Consider the following 16,216-nt stretch of genomic DNA (forward strand, 5'->3'; position numbering starts at 1 on the left):
CATGTAGAATGCTAAACCCATTTGCCCAGTCTTACTCGGAATGCACCATGTAGTTGGGATGTACTTCATACATACCTATCTACCTAGGATAGGTTAGGTAGCGATAAAAGATGACATCGGAAATATCAACAATGCACAATTCAACGATAACCCAAACGCCCTTAAATCCACTATATCCTCTAGAATAAGAGGAAAAATCCGCTACCTACCATCACGAGACCCATACTGGCACCGGTGATAGCTATCCTAGACCAATCGAAGGCGGGCGGTAATAACGAGGCAGCTGAAGCCTTGTCGTTTTGGAAGCCGCCACTAGCACCATACGTTGGTGTTGAGACTCCGCCGGTTTGAGACACTTCGGCCTGGTTAGGCGCTGCGGTAGCGGAAGGGATCTGAGCACCCTCGCTTGGGAATGCGACAACGTTGGAATCGGTAGCGTTGAAGTCTGTGGGCGCGATACCGATTTCGTTGTTGATTAAATCGTAGACAACGTAGGCGGAACGCATGAAAGTATCGCCCAAAAGGTACGATGCGCTACTGCTGCTGAAGTTCTGGATACCGAATTGGCAAGCATCTTGACCCCTGTATTGACCACTTGGAAATTGTGTGGCTCTACCAGTAGTAAGAGGCAACACAAGCTCATCCATGGTAACATTGATAACGGGACCGCCAGTGCCAGCGAACCCGAACGAGAAGTGACCCTCACTGTTTTCCATGTCGCAAGGGAGGAGCGCGACACCCACTTCATCCCAGTATTCAGCACCGACCTCTCTCCAGACTTGTTTCGCTAAGTCGGTTGGCAAGTATGTGAAGGTGGTGCCGGAGTCGAGAACAACGGGTAGAGGAAACTCTGAAGACAGCGAATCGGTACCCGACGAAGACACCGCTTGTAAGGACGACAGCGCGACGGTGAAGGATGTGAAAGCCTTCGATTGGGAGTCCTTCTGGATATTGATTCGGGTAAGATCGCCCTTGTACTTCTCAGTATCGATTCCTCCGAAAAGGATACTACCCGTGCTCGCGTCTAGATCGTTCAACCACAAGCTGTAGGCGTTTGTGGCAATGAGACCCTCCTTCTGCATTAATAAGGGAAGGTTATCGTATTGGGAGGAGGTAGAACCCGTGTCGCTGACATTAGCTTCGTTCAAGGTGTATCCAACGCCAACCAGACCATATGGGATATCCGTAGATAGACCAAGACCCATAGTCATATTTTTCAAAGTCGCACCACCGATTTCGAAGGTCTCGGTGATATAATCACCTTTCGAATGACTACCGTCGACATAGTTAATGCTGAAGTCGCCTTCGCCTACAACCGTCGTGGTGCTAGATGAGCTCTCGTCAACTATAAACAGTGCACAGTTAGCAATGTTCCGTACACGATCCACTACCTTTAGCTTCACAGGCGACCACTTACAAGATCCAAAGGTACATCCATCACTTTGAGAGCTTGTTTCGCAAACACTCGAACTACTCGAAGGTACCCAGATATCGCTCGAACCAGTATCCAACTGCAGAGTTAAGTTTTGCCCCGGCGTTCCAACTTGACACGAGGCAAAGTAGCCTCCCCTAAGTTTCTCATTTGTAATAACCTCGGTAAATGTGCCCGCTCGTCTGGTAACTTTTGAGCCGGTGTGTTTCCTCACGATATCCCACTGAACTACCTGCGCTTGTGCTTGGGCGACCGATGCGACGAGTGCGCCGGTCGCTAGTGTTGTGGTAGTTCTCATACTTCGGATATGACGTAGACTAGGCAATTAGGGTGAATTAAAAGTCGTCGAATTATTTTAGATTGAAGATTTCGTTTGCCGGGTAGATTTAGTAGGCGGCACTCGTGGAAGTTCGGGTTTGTCAATTTCCGTGGCGTCGCTTGTTTGGTGAGTTCGTGGTTGATGACGCGGCTCGAGATGTACCGGGCTGAATATTAACAGAAAAAAATAAACGTACCCCCCAAGAGAGAAAAAAAAGGACAATGAGAAGGAATTGTTAACGGGGATAAGGATAAGAATGATGATAAGTAGAAAAAACCAAATAGGCAACAGACACCTCAGGGAAAGAACAAAGAAAGGCGATGAGCAATGCACTATGTAGTATGCAGTATGCGCACCAACTACCCCGGAGAGCTCAAGGACCAGCCTGGATGCCAAGATGGATTACTGAAGTTGAAAATGGAACCTCAGTCAACTCTAAAGTAATCGGGCGGTTAGAATAACAGGATAGCTGGGATAGTGGATCTAATAGGGGATGCTCAGCCCAGTTGCCAAGAAGGAAAGTAGCTAATAGTAGGTAATGAAAATGGGTAACGATGTTTGTTATAGGTGTAGCGTAGGAGTTGATTGATTAGGTAGCTCCAGCTGCCGAGAAATGTAATACACACCATATACATACACTAGGTACACATACATACGTAGAAGAAAAAAATAAATTAGGTATGTTCGAAAAAAGAAGAGACGAAGGAAAAAAAGAAGATGAATGCGGAACACAAAATTTAGGAGATAGGAGGGTAGAGAGATGACGAGGCTTCGGAATCAGATCTGCATTGCATTGCGTGGTCCTTATTGCTACACACTAATCTTCTACGGCTTTAGCACAGGTAAAAAAGAGTAAAAACCCCTAGCTCAAGTACCTAAAGTACCTAACTGACGTACTTACTGCATACTGCAGTGTAATGTGACACCCCAGATTCTGCCGATTTCCCGTGAGGCGATTTATTTTCAGTTGGCTAGCAAGCCAGGTGCGTGGTAAAGGGAAAGACCGATTGATTCTAGGTACGAAAGAAGAGGCGCAGCACTATGTATGCACCTAGGTAGCACATAATGTATCAGGAAGGAAAGAAGATGGGACGCCGATCCAATTGAGTTCACAGGCTAGTAAACTCAGCTATGCTACCAATACATAATTAGTCGGAGGTTAGAACGGTTAGTTACTAACTCGAATGCGATGCTAACCGCTGTACTTTACTAATACAAGTTAGTAACTAACATATTTCCAGGTGGCTTATTCCAACTATTTTCCCGCCTAATTGGTACTATCAATATCACAACGCTGCCTTTTACAACATTCAACGTTTACTCACTATAAATGAAGCTATCTGAATCCGACATCAATCCCTAGCACGTCAATTAAACACTGATGAATCATAAAGTTGGATTCACTTCTATGTATTACTTACAGCTAATATTTACTTACGAAGTACGACCTATTCTATAAGACATCACTATATACAGATCTTGTCACAACTAGCACGAGAATTATTAATTGGCCCTCGTCAATTTGACACCCGACACCAATATATTCCCACGAGAGGCAGCCTGCATACGGGATGTAACACTTATTATTAGCGCTGCCCTACCGGTAAAGGGAAATCGAAATGCGGCTACGTTCTCGACGCTGCCTTGCTTTTCTCCTACCTATTAGCCAATTGAAAACTGACCTAGGTGAAAATAAATATATTTTCACCTCGCTTAACGCTTCGTCTTTTCTGTTAGACCTTATTAACGCTCCCTATCCAAATCAGGATTTTCTTCAGACAAAATATCCTCAGCCTCAGCGGGTAGAACGGGGTGTTGAAACGACTCAAGTCTAGAGTCTTGGCAGCTGAAACGCGCTCCGCTCCGTTTTCTTCAGTGCTGGATTCGATATCATGATCAAGGACTTTACAGGAGTTAAACATACCTCGATCTTATTCCCGATGCTCCGCTGAAGTTCAAACAAGCTCGCGTGGCGTTACAGAGGATCACACGGCACAGGATCGTAAGGAAACGTTTGGAATTCAGATCTGGGTAAATAGATCCCCCATGTAACAGTTGGTAAGGCAGGAATACCTTCATTGTTTCATTTCAATTATCTATAACAAAAATCTATTCATAACTCATAAACCGATAAAGACTATAACTTCCCAACCTCAATCCTCCTAAGGGGCGTATTGAGGAGCATATTGAGGTGCATATTGGGGAGCTGCACCATCATATTTGGTATTCATATTATATCCTTCCTCCACGTTCGCCGCCTTATAGCTACCCCGATTCAGTAAACCCTTACGCTTCCGATGCGTATACACGGCGCCGAAGACAAGCTGCACAATGCTCGTAACAGCGAGCACCAAACTGAGGAGTAGGTCTAGAATGCTAGCGGATCCAGTAACTGCAGCAATGATAGAAAGGACAAGGTACGCCACCCAGACCAATGTCTTAACGCATGCGGACGAGAGTAGAAAGACGGGACTTAAGATGCGCCGGGCGTAAAATACCATTTCGAGGATATTAAGGATAACGGTGCCGAGACTGAGAGCGAGGACAACGCCTCCTGTAATTCGAGCATATTCGACTAGTTGAGTGTAACTGTATCCGTAATAGCTGTATCGGTAACCGTTAGAGGAATGTTTGTGGTAATTCCTCTGAACGTAGCCGGCTGCGACGAGGAGAAGGCATGAGACAACGACGAAAACCAAGGCTGCGAGGATTTGCAGAATCCAGCATGGCAACAATTGGCGTTTGCGCCAAATTCCTTCGTATTTTTGCATTTTTTGTTTGACGGTTGAAAATGTAGGTGTATGCTCAACTTGGCGGTGTGAATTTAGAGTGAGCGATTGTATTCTCAATGACTTAGAATATTTTGATTTCGAGTTTTGTGTTTACTTAGGTAGATAACCACCTATTTTGATGTCTATAAGAGCAAATACCTTCATGCGAATTTATTTACCTAATATGCCTCATACAAAAATCATGTTGGCTAGTTCTAAAAGTCTTGTACTACGTCAAGAGCAGTGACAATGGCTGTGTACAAGCTAAATACTATGTAGAAATGCCTAATTAGTGGCTAGACATGGCTATGGTGTAGGGGACCCGTGGTTCTTCATATAGTGAGATATTTCCAGAAATAGTTAGCCTTCTTTCTTTATAGCCAACCGTTTCTTCCGTTTATATATCGTCTCCGTCTTTTCGAATCCTTCTAACTATAGCCTGTGGCGCAGTAACACAGCAGCACTGCTTGAATGCTACATCAAGTCCTACGCCAATGATGTAGGCAAAGACTTTGTACGCCCAAAATACTTGGCAACTGATAAAATCGTGCCATTAGCCTTGAACCAGAGGGTTCAGCCAAGGACCCGTTTTCTTTCAGCTCTGTCTATATGGGGAAGATGTTAGCCCAATATCCTGGCTATACGATTGCCAACAACACAACGCCAAGTTCGACTGTTGGGCTATGCACCAACATAATATACAGATCTTCATTTCGCGTGCTTTACATGGATTTGAATCGGCAGATAGAGAAGCCCATCTCTTATAGTTGTCAAGAATGTCGAGTCATTGAATGTCCACCCTGCGACCAACACTGCCTTGCAGTTCTTCAGTGAACGGGGTTACTGGCGATCTCGCAACTACGGCGTACAGATCGAAGCGGAACTATTCCGTATAGTGAACCCACATCCTATTTTTCAATCTGCATCTCTTATCCCTAAAGATTCCTAATGCCGCCTTTAACCCCGTTCTAATACCTTTTTTGATCCTAAAAACATTAAATTAACAGCGTATGTATAGTTCTGTTCAATTTGCATAAATTCGACTCGATCCATTAATCTCGCCTCTCGATCTTGGCTCTTGGCTTCCGTCTTTTCTTACTGCACGTGCTCCTTCTCCTCCGCCTTAGGGATCCGTACCATCGTGGCCGTGATCAGAGCTCCTATGGTCGCCGATGCAAGGCCGAACCACCAAATCGCTCTTAATCCCTGGAGTCCTATCTCGCCCGTTGGTAGTTGGTCGATCTTCACACCGATCGAGTCTGAAATCGAGGTCATAATGGCGGAAGTCAGGTTCTGCGCCGTGACAAGGAGTGCGCCCGCTGAGCCCTGATAGGATCGTGGTACGCTCGACGTGATGAAGATGGCAGCCGCTGCGAAACTCAGATCGGGACCAAATGTCGCCAGCGCCACTCCAGGCATCGATAGTGCCCAATATGATGTGTTCGGCGTCTGGGGCAGGAAAAATACAGGTCCCATGGCGAAGCTGACCATGCTCGCCGTGAATATCCAGTGCCCGGGGAAGACATGCAACGTCTTGGACACAATCCAAGCAGCCAAAACTCCGACTATGCCATTAGGCAGAATGTACAGAGCCACAGTGAGCGGGCTGGCGCCTTGGTACCGTTGCCAGAATTGAACGGCGTAGAATTGCCACGCCCCGGAGTAACCCCCGTATCCTAGGAAATACGATATCAATAAAGCCGCGAACCCAGGCGTCTTCCATAGCCCATTGGGAACTAAAGGACGCGCGACACATCGCTCGACGTAGGCGAAGGCGACGAACATTAGGAGGCCTACGATGATTAGGGAGTATGTGTATGCACTCCATTGAGCCGATGACCCTTGGGTCAATCCGAAAAGTACAAGACCGCAGCCTACGGACGAGAGCGCACCGCCGAGGTAGTCGAATTGCCGTAGAGAGGGTGCATCCGCGTCGTTGCTGTCCTTCGCAGGGCTCAGGTCTGGTAGCGTCATATGCGCGGCCAATGTGACAAACCCTAAGAAGATGGCGGTACTTCCGAAGAGCCATGGTAGATTGGCGCTTAATGCGCCAGCATGCACGCAGCCTAGCCAGAATCCGATCGGTGCACCTCCTGCCACTGTGAAAATGAGTCAGTATGAATCTCTAAGTATAGGGAACCCAGAATGCTCAGGCCTGTCCTCAGGGGTAGAATTCTCAGATGCATCCATATGAAAAAAACCGTCTCGAATATGGAGTGCTCATGAAAGGGGAAGAACAGCTATTGATGTGATATAATGCGATACCACATACTCAACGAAAACACCCGCGTCTTGCGAACACCAGGCTTATACACACGACCCAGAATACTCATGGATGCAGATACAAGGACACCGAGTGAGAGTCCTTGCATCGCGCGTGCAATGAAGAACAAAACCTTCAATCGCGGTGAAATGGCAGCAGCTGTTACACCGTGCCATGCCGCACTCCATGCGAAAGCCGCTACCATCAAGGGCTTTGGAGGAGCCAGGTCCGCAAGCGACCCTGCGGTGATAACGGACAGTCCACTGGCTAGCAGCGCGGAGCCGAGGATCCAGGGGGTTTGAGTAGCGGGTAGACCCAAATCATTGCGTAGCGTGGTCTGCGAAACCACCGCGTGACCGTATGTTAGGGCAGAAATGACCTGTCCGGCGGTGCACACGAGCACGAAGACAACCTCCGCCGCCAGATTCGGTAACTCGGGTGGTCTACCTTGCGAAGTTCCGGGAGCATTTGATCCCGGTGTGTCGCCAACTTCTTCGTCGAGGGCATGCCCGCCTGCTGCTACGCTACGGCTCCGAATGGCGCCAAGCTCTAGCATAGGATCTAGTAGGACCTCTTCATTGTCGCGGTCGGTAATATCCCGAGTCTGCATTTGAATCTCAATTTGATTTTGACTGCTTCCGCCGGCTTGGCCTAGAGCCCGGGCCAATGCCCTGCGGTCAAGAGCGAAATAGTCATGGCTTGAAGGTCCCAATAAGGGATCGGGCGAAGCTAAACCAGAGGGGAAAGCACTTGTCTCCAGGCCCAAATATGGCGTTTCTGTGCCTGTTCCATGATAAAATTCGGGTTCTGAGAAAGACCGAGCAGGTCCTGGTTTGTGATCCATTGTCAACCAGAGGAAAGTATAGTAAGTTACTTATATCGACCACTTCAACTAGGTAAGTTATAAATTTACTTTCCCTTCTTTCTAATTGTTTGAACACCGAGGTGAAGAGTTTTCCTCTGCCATTGCGACCGGACATCCATCTATCTAATGGAGTAAAGTTTTTACTGGCATCGGAGAGCAGCCGGACGTGCCATCGCACACCTTGCATTAGAACGTTCAAAGCATGGTGGAGGGTTCCGCTTCACACGTCATAAATTGGGACGTGAGTGGCTAGAAAGAAAGTGTTTGTACCAAAATGAAACCCATCGCGGATTATAACGGAACAATACTAAGAAATCGAAAGATGGTCGGTTATCATGGACTCAATTGTTTTCGCCAAGTTAGAAAATTACGTCGACGATGTAGACGTTTTACCTGTGTCTACAACGCTATAAACAATGGCATATGGCATCTTACAAGAGATGGTAATAATTCCATTCGTACTACCTAATGAGATGGTAGAAGCTCGGTCACGACTATCCCGAGTAGGTCAGACTCACTATTATTTAGGTACCATACTGCCTGTAACCACAGGAGATCTTCACCTCATTTAGCGTTCTGTAATAGCCGGCCAGGGCACTCTTAGTGAGCTTATCCATCTAAAAACTTTCAATGCCACGGTAATACAGGACTATATTCTCATTAGCCTACTCATTTATAACGAGCTTACACTTATCGCAATATTGATAATTCTTTTTATTTTCAAAATAAACATTTTTTTTCTTACAATAGCTTGTAGTTGTTACTACTTAGGTAGGTGGTAGCATGCCCCATATGCCGACTCACGGTCCGTGCTGACTGCCCGAAGATCGCATGTTGGTTCCGTAGGTAGTTAGGTAGAACTCCGAATATCTTGGCATCCTTAAATATTAGTGGATCAACAAATGAATAGCGCTATCATACCTTTTAGGGGAAATCTAGTAGGATGGTTATCCCGTCGGTCTTATTAGGCTTGTTCGAGATCGTTCATAATATCTATCCTAAACTATGAATAACTATGGGTAAACATAGTACTACGATTGTTTCCTTCGCTATTATCGTCATGGAAGACCTCGGAAGCGTATATACCTAGGTCGTAAACATATAATATAGTCGGCAAAGTTCAGGCTCGAGAACATCATTATTTCCAACAAAAACAAAGCTAAGTCTCCAGGTAATCTCGAAACCACGTTTGAAAATTGATGTCTACGCCGCGATCATAGGGCAGACGATAGCTCCATTCTCCGCTCCCGTTCCCGCGCCCCATAACACCCCTGTCGTATTCGTTATCGTTATTTTGCCCGCGCCGCACACGAGAATATTTTAAGATGCATTCCACCAAGATAAACATTCGACTATCTCGATCGAACCCCAGAAACTAGAAGCATCCTAAAAAACGTTGGTAAGAAGGTTATTGTATCACTTACTAGGTGTTCTAAACGCCTGTGACCGATTTGGACGGTGTAGTAAAATCTCTTTCCAAATTAGTAGAGCTACTGTACCATATTTAGTCTCATTATTCCCAACATAACCATTTTCAGATGTTAGAAATGAAGGCGTTAGAACTGAGTCATTGCTGAATCAACAATTTGAAACAAAACTGATGATTGTTATATTTTCCTTCCCGGGGTTGGTAGGGAAGAGAGTGGATTGGACTTTGAATAGGAGCACAAGACCTCGGTAAGTCAACGAATACCGTCGAGAACAATGATTATGACTATGAGATGCCAAATAGACTTGATATTACCTATGAGACAACAAGCAGGTCGAAGCCATTTAAATAATTCATTCAAAATAAGGTCCTACAGTACAGGCGATAACATGATAACTCCGTGAATCTTTTCCTACTGATCTTCTCACATGTGTCGTCTTCACTGCCGGCCTAAAATCACTCCGCAGGCAGCCACAACTCCAAACAATAATCAGGAGACCCGAGACTGAAGCGGTGAATCCCATGAAGATCCGGCAGCCCTCCGGCCGGTCTGTGTCACAAGAACTTGATACTTCACGTCCTCCGTAAAGCCTATACGTATCTATACGTAGAGTGCATGTGGCTGACCTCGCCTAACGGCTTAGTCCTAAAAGGGCAGTGATCGACGCTAAAAATAGGATTAACATGTGCGAAAACGAACTTAGGTGAGACTAACTTTAACCAACGTCACAAAGCTCATCTAAGATTGGCTAAGACGTCTCGTTAAATTACCGCTTTTGGTAATTGGTGTCATTTATCCTACATCTCTCCCGCAAATGAGCTTAAATTAACATTTTTTATGTTAGAGCTTCCTTTACATAGCCACCAACGCACCGCCAAATCTTTCCCAAGAAAGTCCTACATATTCTCCTTAACAATAAATTTAGTTGCTTATGACGTCTTACACGGTTCCAAAACTTATCAAATACAATGAATACAAGTTGAAATAGCAAATGGTTGTGATTGATGCGCATAACAATAATTGGTGCCTAAAATTGCGAACACCTGTTGAGAATCATAAAAATAATATGCTGTAATGTATTTAGCTACATAGGTACCGAGATACTTAAAACACTTAGATACATTACCAAGCAATAATACTAATTTCTGTACCTATCTTGGATGGTTGAAAATCTCATCACAATCAAATAAGTCCTATGACTGATATTGTTTCTAACCAACACTTCTTAAAGTAAATGGCTATCTGTGTAACTACCTAATTTGTAATTCTTCAGTGCCGTGGCTAAAATGGCTGACAAGGGGGTGTCATTTGTCAGCCAATCAATTCTCAGCGATTACTGAAATGGTAACTTATATTTCTAACCGCAAAACAGCTCCACACGGCATGTCTCGATGACTATAAGCATACATGATGTAGTGACACGATACACACATCTGGAGAAAAACTTGGGGTTTGCGATATGTGTAACTACGCGCCTTGGTTCTTATTTCAATTGTGGCAGTATTAACAACTAGATATTTTAGGAATACATATTGAAGTTCCTCGTGTTGATAGACGGAGAGCCAAGATCTTAATGGGACGATTATTCTGGGCGATATTAGATCTACCGATGATATCCACGGAGTTAGAATTGAACATAAGCTTATTCGTTAACCGTAGCTGGAAGGAGATAATTCAGAAGTAAGTTCTTGCGAAGGAAAAGAGGTCTAGGTAGTCATTACGTCCGGAAAGGATGAGGGCTTTTGTCTTGGCCAAGATGTGACCACAGACAGCCTGTACCACTGTTCGCTGATCCTCTGGATGTGCTTCAAATAACTTATTTCTGGAATCTTTGTGTTCCTGTAACCCTGGCACTATCTAGTGTTCAAAGTGGGCGAAGACTCGGAATGTTGGTGATTCATAAAAAAGAATAGAAAACGGGTTATGGGTATAGTTCAACAATATTCTGCAGAGCTCCAGTCGCTAGGCTTAAACAGACTCTACAGCAAAATAATTTGTTTCAGAACTATCCTGTGTACCACAGTTTAGGTTCTTACAACTGATGTGGAATATCAATATCCTCATTGGTATGGGAGTAAACGAAGACCTACCTAAGTGCTTATGGGGGGAGAAAGGACTTAGAGGCTGTAATCTGGTTTCTGCATCGCAAATCACTCCCTAATGAGATCTCCGTTGTGCCCTCCGCTGTTATTAGGACTGGTAGGACTTGTTAGCAAGGCGTTAGAGCTCCGCCACGTCTAAATTTCCTATTGGAGGTGTATTGGGCGTTTGGCAGGGATTTACGAAAGAAAAACCCTCTGTGAACTGCTTTCTTGTGTGTGAACCCAAATTTCTACATAGTAACAAAGGAATTTGCCCAGAACTGCATTTGTTGGAATTAATTAGCCCGGTTTTGCTGAAACAAGAGCCCCAAGATGCAGGTCGATGGGAAGGGAAACAGATATTCAGCCACACCCTGTGGTCCACCCCCGTTGTTCCCGGACTGCCCTCGTGCCTCTATAGCTTCTCTGCAGATCTAATTGGTTGGTTCTTAAAACGTTGGTCTAACTGCCTGGATAGGCTATGCATTACTTCATTGTGCTGTATTTAAAGTAATTGATAGTAAAAAAACAATTATTCGCTGAGCGGACCGGGGAGGGTAATCGGAGGGGCACCGAACCCAATCGGAATCTGCCAATTTCGGTAGATTTCTGGAAGTTGATCTCGGGTTCGCTCTTCATAAGAATCTCACGGCTTCGCCCCACATCTCGTATAACGCTACCACTGCCTTACGGGAGATCCTGGTCTGGGGACCCTGGTAGCTCATACACCACGTGAAGTTCTCACCAAAACCAAAAAACCGTGAATACGCTAAGACGTGATATTGGCTGTGAGAAGATAGTGACAAGCACAATGGGGGACACAGTACCTAGGACCACCTCACATAGCCAACATCTCACATCTCATCGGAGGGGATCGACATGGCATCGGAGAGTCCAACAATTTCGAACGGGAAGTAAGTTTACCATCTCATCACTCTAATTTTAGTTTTGATAGGTAGGCCATGAAGAGTCAAGAGATCTCATCTTGAATATATAAAGCTATGTGTGACCGACTCTGTTTGAGTTTCCCTTCATCATCATCATCAACAACAACAATCATCACATTCTAGAAGAAGTTTCCTTTTTCTTTTTTTCTCTTTTTTTCTTTTTTTTCCTTGATTTCCTTGAGTCTCTCGGATTTTCTTTGGATTTTCATATTTCCTTCTATATTTCATTCTATCAAAATGATGAAGCCTACGTCTCTTTTCTTCGCCCTGGCTGTTGGCGCTACAACTGTTCTCTCGGCTGCTGTCCCTGGATGGGCTCCACCTGGATTGGGAGATGGTGAGCTACCAAAGCATCCCAAGGAGCAAAGGATGGTATAGCTAACATTCACAGTTCGTGGCCCTTGCCCTATGCTTAACACCTTGGCAAACCACGGTTTCTTGCCTCACACAGGAAAGGGAATTTCCCTCGACAACGCCATTAACGCGCTCGACACTGCTCTAAACATCGACTCGAGCTTCGCCAAGTTCTTGTTCAACAAGGCCTTGACCACGAACCCGACCCCCAACGCTACTACAATCGACTTGAACATGCTTAGCCGTCACAACATTCTGGAACACGATGCTAGTATCAGCCGACAAGACGCTTACTTCGGACCTGCAGATGTCTTTGATGAAGCTGTCTTCAACCAAACCCTCACATACTTCACCGGTGACATCATCACCATGCAGATGGCATCCAACGCTCGTGTTGTCCGTCTGTTGACTTCCAACCTTACGAACCCTGAGTACGAGATGTCCGTCGACGGTGAATTCTTCAGCTTGGGTGAAACAGTTGCCTACGTCGCTGTGCTTGGAGACAAGAAGTCCATGACTGTGCCCAAGAACTATGTGGAATACTTCTTCCGTATGTCTACCACTCACTAAACCATCAATGTTTTTCAAAGCTAATACTCAACTTCACAGGAAACCAACGTCTCCCCTACGAGCTTGGCTTCAGCCGAATGACTGAGAGGCTTACCCAACAGGAGCTCTTCACTCTCGCTTACCAGCTTAGCGACCTCGAGTCCTTCCCTCAGAGCCCGGGTAACGTGTTCGCTAGCAACAAGCCTAACGTCACGGACTTCCAAAACGGTGTCATCCCCTCCTTCAGCGGTGGCAGCAAGAAGCGCGCCGAGAAGAAGCGCATTGAGGAGAAGCGTTCCGAGAAGGGTACCAGCGGTGGTTGCCCCTACGGCTTCGCCTAAATCAGGCGGAACCAAAGGAGTTGACGGAGTTCCACATGAGGGGGTGCTTTGATTCTTGTTCCAATATCCGAGCATAACGATGTACGAATATGGTGTTGCATTGATAAAAAGGCGTTGTACAAATAGGGCTTGTTTTTTAGAGAGGGCGATTCATTGATAGGATGGTGCATAGATAGGAGTAGCGCAGCGCGTTTTGCATTTAAATAATCGTAGAGCGGTATATACATTATTCAAACTTATATATATAGTCTTCTAGTGATGAATCAGCTTGAGTTTTTATTGCCCTAATTAATTATTTGGAATAGGTTCATTCTTGTTGGACTCTTGTAACTCTTTTGGTTACACAGTGGTTGGCGACAAAATATCACGAGTCGTTGCCATTGTTGTAAAAATGGAAACTCATTCATGCAGTAGCAAGGCAACGAAAGACGATGTGGCTCGAAGGATTTGTGGGGGATCGTAGTACCGATTGTCAGGCTGCTGCTATTGGAATTATAATTTGACTACCTATTTAGGAAAGACGGCTTCAATGGTTGGCGCCTTTACCGTCATAATGGGATGGCGTCAAAGCTCGCGGTAGGATTGCAGGTGCTGACTGCGGCGCGTCATAATCTAGGACTTGGAAATCTCACTGCCGTGATCGTTAAATGAGCTAAAATGAGTTCCCACATCTACCATATACGATTCAACTATTCAACGCTGTTCCAACTGAGGTCGCAATTCTCGTAATTCGGTTCCCGTTACTACCGGTGCCACGACCTCATTAACGGGGTCAGCTCGTATCTCCGTTCCGGTTACGACTGGTGCAGCCACCTCATCCGCAGGGTCGGCGTCAGCGGGATCCTCCCAGCCTTCGCGGTTATCATGTACGAGTCGCACAAAGCAAATATCGAGGATGAGGGCGGCGACACAAAGTCCTACTGCAAAGTACATAGCCCCCCTGTATCCTGCAACTTTGCCGTGTTGTTTGCCAACTTCCGATTCGACGGTTGATGCAAATCCAAGCCCAAGACTGGTGCCATATAGAAGCAGTGATCCTATGAGTGATCCTGCGATGCCTTGTTGCTTCCGGCTCACGGCATTACTAGCAATTATTTGAGCCGCCGTGTACGTGAGGTCAGGCGAGAACGAAGATAGAATGGTACTCGGGAAGACCTGATACCAATACGGCTGTTGCTCTGGCATAGTAGCAATCAGAAGGGTGGCTACTAACATGCAGGAAGCGCCAATGGCTAGAATCCATTGTGCCGAAACTCGTGGGATGAGGTATGCTGCTAAGAATGTCCCAAGGCCGCCGCAGATGCCGAAGGGAGTCCAACCCAAAGCGAACTGCATCGGTGTCCAATGACGGACGTCCTGTTGCCAGAGCACTGTATACCATAATAGAATGCCTGCCGCCATAATAGTAAACAGTACCACGAATATGAGGGGTGTGAATGACGGCGCCTTGAAAATGCTCAATGGCATGATTGGATCGGTTGCGAAGTAATGTTCCCAGAAGTAGTAGCCGACGAATAGTGTCACGGATATAATAAGAGTGGCTATGACCACGGGATTTGACCAACCCACGGCTGGTGCTTGACTAGCAAAAAGGATGAGCTTGGATCGGTGTTATTTATCGAGTTGTGTCACTTACTTCCACATAATATTGAAAACAATTAAACCCCCTAGAGCGAGGAAGGATCCAATCCAATCGATCCTCCCGTATCGATCTACGGGGATTTCTCGAGGGAGAAGAGCCCACAACAATGACGCGATGATCAAGCTTATGGCTGCTCTATTTATTGTTATTAGCTTCCTGTTCGTATAGTCTCGCTTGTATATGGCGACTTACATGAATGCGAACATCCAGACTAAGGGCGCACTTTCGATGAATCCCCCAAGGATCAAAGCGCCGATGTAACCTCCAATGGGCCCAGACGCGCCGAAGAATCCCAAACTTAAGTTTCTTGCGAATCCCGGGGGATTGGTTATACCAATCATTGCTACGGCATTCGGCATGATGAAGGCACCCCCAATTCCTGACATCGCCCGCATGACATTGAAGGTCACAAAATTGTTACAGAATCCACACGCAAGGGTGAAAATAATTAGGAATGCGCTTCCTAATAGTAACATATTCTTGTGCCCATATACGGCTCCGATTCGGCCGGAGACTAATACAAAGGTTCCTTGCGTGAGGCTTATACGTGTTAGCAACTTCTGCCGAATTCGCGTTTTCCGATTCAATTAGACAAAGTAGTACTTACGGATAGGATGCACCGATCCAGTTGACATGAGCGCCCGAAACACCTAGTTTCTGGCTAATAATAATCCCTCCGCCTATGCCTATAAGGTTGCAGATCATTTGCATGAGATTGCAAGCAACGATGAGTACCGTTATAGTTATACGGCGGCGCTTGTTGGCAACATTCAATGGAGCCACGTCGAATACACGTTGGATTTCCTCAGGCGTCGGAGCCGCTGGAAGAGGTAACGGAGGTTCTCCATAGTCAATCGGGTGATTGAGTGCTTCCTGTGATGTCCTAGAGGCCACATTCGTAGGAACCGTCGTGGATGGTGCTGCAGGAGAGTCTACGATCGAGGCTAGCTCATGGCGGAGTATGGAATGCAATGACATTTTTGTTGCTTAGAATGAGTATCTTGGTCTATAGGTCAATATACGAAGCAAGATGGATAGAAATAGGTAGATTTTTCCATCGAGAGGAGGATTGAGGGGCACTTCGTTCACGAACCTAATAAACGCATTGATGACCTGTTGGTCCGATTTCGTCACACATGGTCAGTCACGCGGGGTTCCCATGGCAGCTGGAGGCAATGCCTCTAATGAAATGTCTGCCGAGTCCGGAATCGGTGAGTATAAC

The 16,216-nt window shown here is 45.9% G+C and overlaps 5 protein-coding genes across 5 annotated transcripts; 1 reads left to right on the plus strand and 4 right to left on the minus strand.

Moving 5' to 3' along the window:
* Nucleotides 1-179: 179 nt before the first annotated feature.
* F4822DRAFT_426222 (acid protease) lies at nucleotides 180-1,730 on the minus strand (the record flags this gene model as incomplete). Its single annotated transcript, XM_051460503.1, has 2 exons — nucleotides 180-1,345; nucleotides 1,418-1,730. 2 exons carry the CDS (start codon nucleotides 1,728-1,730, stop codon nucleotides 180-182), a joined length of 1,479 nt encoding a protein of 492 aa, XP_051318801.1.
* A 1,468-nt stretch (nucleotides 1,731-3,198) lies between these two features.
* On the minus strand, nucleotides 3,199-4,797 carry F4822DRAFT_392874 (uncharacterized protein). The gene has a single exon (XM_051457255.1). It carries the CDS (start codon nucleotides 4,520-4,522, stop codon nucleotides 3,914-3,916), a length of 609 nt encoding a protein of 202 aa, XP_051318802.1. The 5' UTR covers nucleotides 4,523-4,797; the 3' UTR covers nucleotides 3,199-3,913.
* Nucleotides 4,798-5,617: 820 nt separating this feature from the next.
* Nucleotides 5,618-7,629, minus strand: F4822DRAFT_426224 (MFS general substrate transporter; the record flags this gene model as incomplete). Its single annotated transcript, XM_051460504.1, has 2 exons — nucleotides 5,618-6,621; nucleotides 6,795-7,629. The coding sequence occupies 2 exons, from the start codon at nucleotides 7,627-7,629 to the stop codon at nucleotides 5,618-5,620; spliced, it is 1,839 nt and encodes a 612-aa protein (XP_051318803.1).
* A 4,716-nt stretch (nucleotides 7,630-12,345) lies between these two features.
* Nucleotides 12,346-13,352, plus strand: F4822DRAFT_426225 (Cloroperoxidase; the record flags this gene model as incomplete). Its single annotated transcript, XM_051460505.1, has 3 exons — nucleotides 12,346-12,445; nucleotides 12,500-13,012; nucleotides 13,072-13,352. 3 exons carry the CDS (start codon nucleotides 12,346-12,348, stop codon nucleotides 13,350-13,352), a joined length of 894 nt encoding a protein of 297 aa, XP_051318804.1.
* Nucleotides 13,353-13,736: 384 nt separating this feature from the next.
* Nucleotides 13,737-16,077, minus strand: F4822DRAFT_148574 (MFS general substrate transporter). Its single transcript, XM_051452961.1, has 4 exons — nucleotides 15,602-16,077; nucleotides 15,187-15,534; nucleotides 14,989-15,129; nucleotides 13,737-14,934 (listed from the first exon to the last, which is right to left on the minus strand). The coding sequence occupies exons 1-4, from the start codon at nucleotides 15,970-15,972 to the stop codon at nucleotides 14,046-14,048; spliced, it is 1,749 nt and encodes a 582-aa protein (XP_051318805.1). The 5' UTR covers nucleotides 15,973-16,077; the 3' UTR covers nucleotides 13,737-14,045.
* Between the last annotated feature and the right edge of the window lie 139 nt (nucleotides 16,078-16,216).

Source organism: Hypoxylon trugodes (assembly GCF_022578975.1).
Source record: "Hypoxylon trugodes strain CBS 135444 unplaced genomic scaffold F4822scaffold_2, whole genome shotgun sequence".
In the NCBI taxonomy this organism is placed as follows: domain Eukaryota; kingdom Fungi; phylum Ascomycota; class Sordariomycetes; order Xylariales; family Hypoxylaceae; genus Hypoxylon; species Hypoxylon trugodes.

Bases quoted from the DNA above. Each gene is read 5' to 3' on its own strand.
- F4822DRAFT_392874 (XM_051457255.1), bottom strand. From the start codon at position 4,522: ATGCAAAAATACGAAGGAATTTGGCGCAAACGCCAATTGTTGCCATGC.
- F4822DRAFT_148574 (XM_051452961.1), bottom strand. From the start codon at position 15,972: ATGTCATTGCATTCCATACTCCGCCATGAGCTAGCCTCGATCGTAGAC. The intron at 15,130-15,186 runs GTAAGTCGCCAT...AACAATAAATAG, and splicing joins GTCTGGATGTTCGCATTCAT to AGCAGCCATAAGCTTGATCA. The intron at 14,935-14,988 runs GTAAGTGACACA...CCTTTTTGCTAG, and splicing joins GTTTTCAATATTATGTGGAA to TCAAGCACCAGCCGTGGGTT.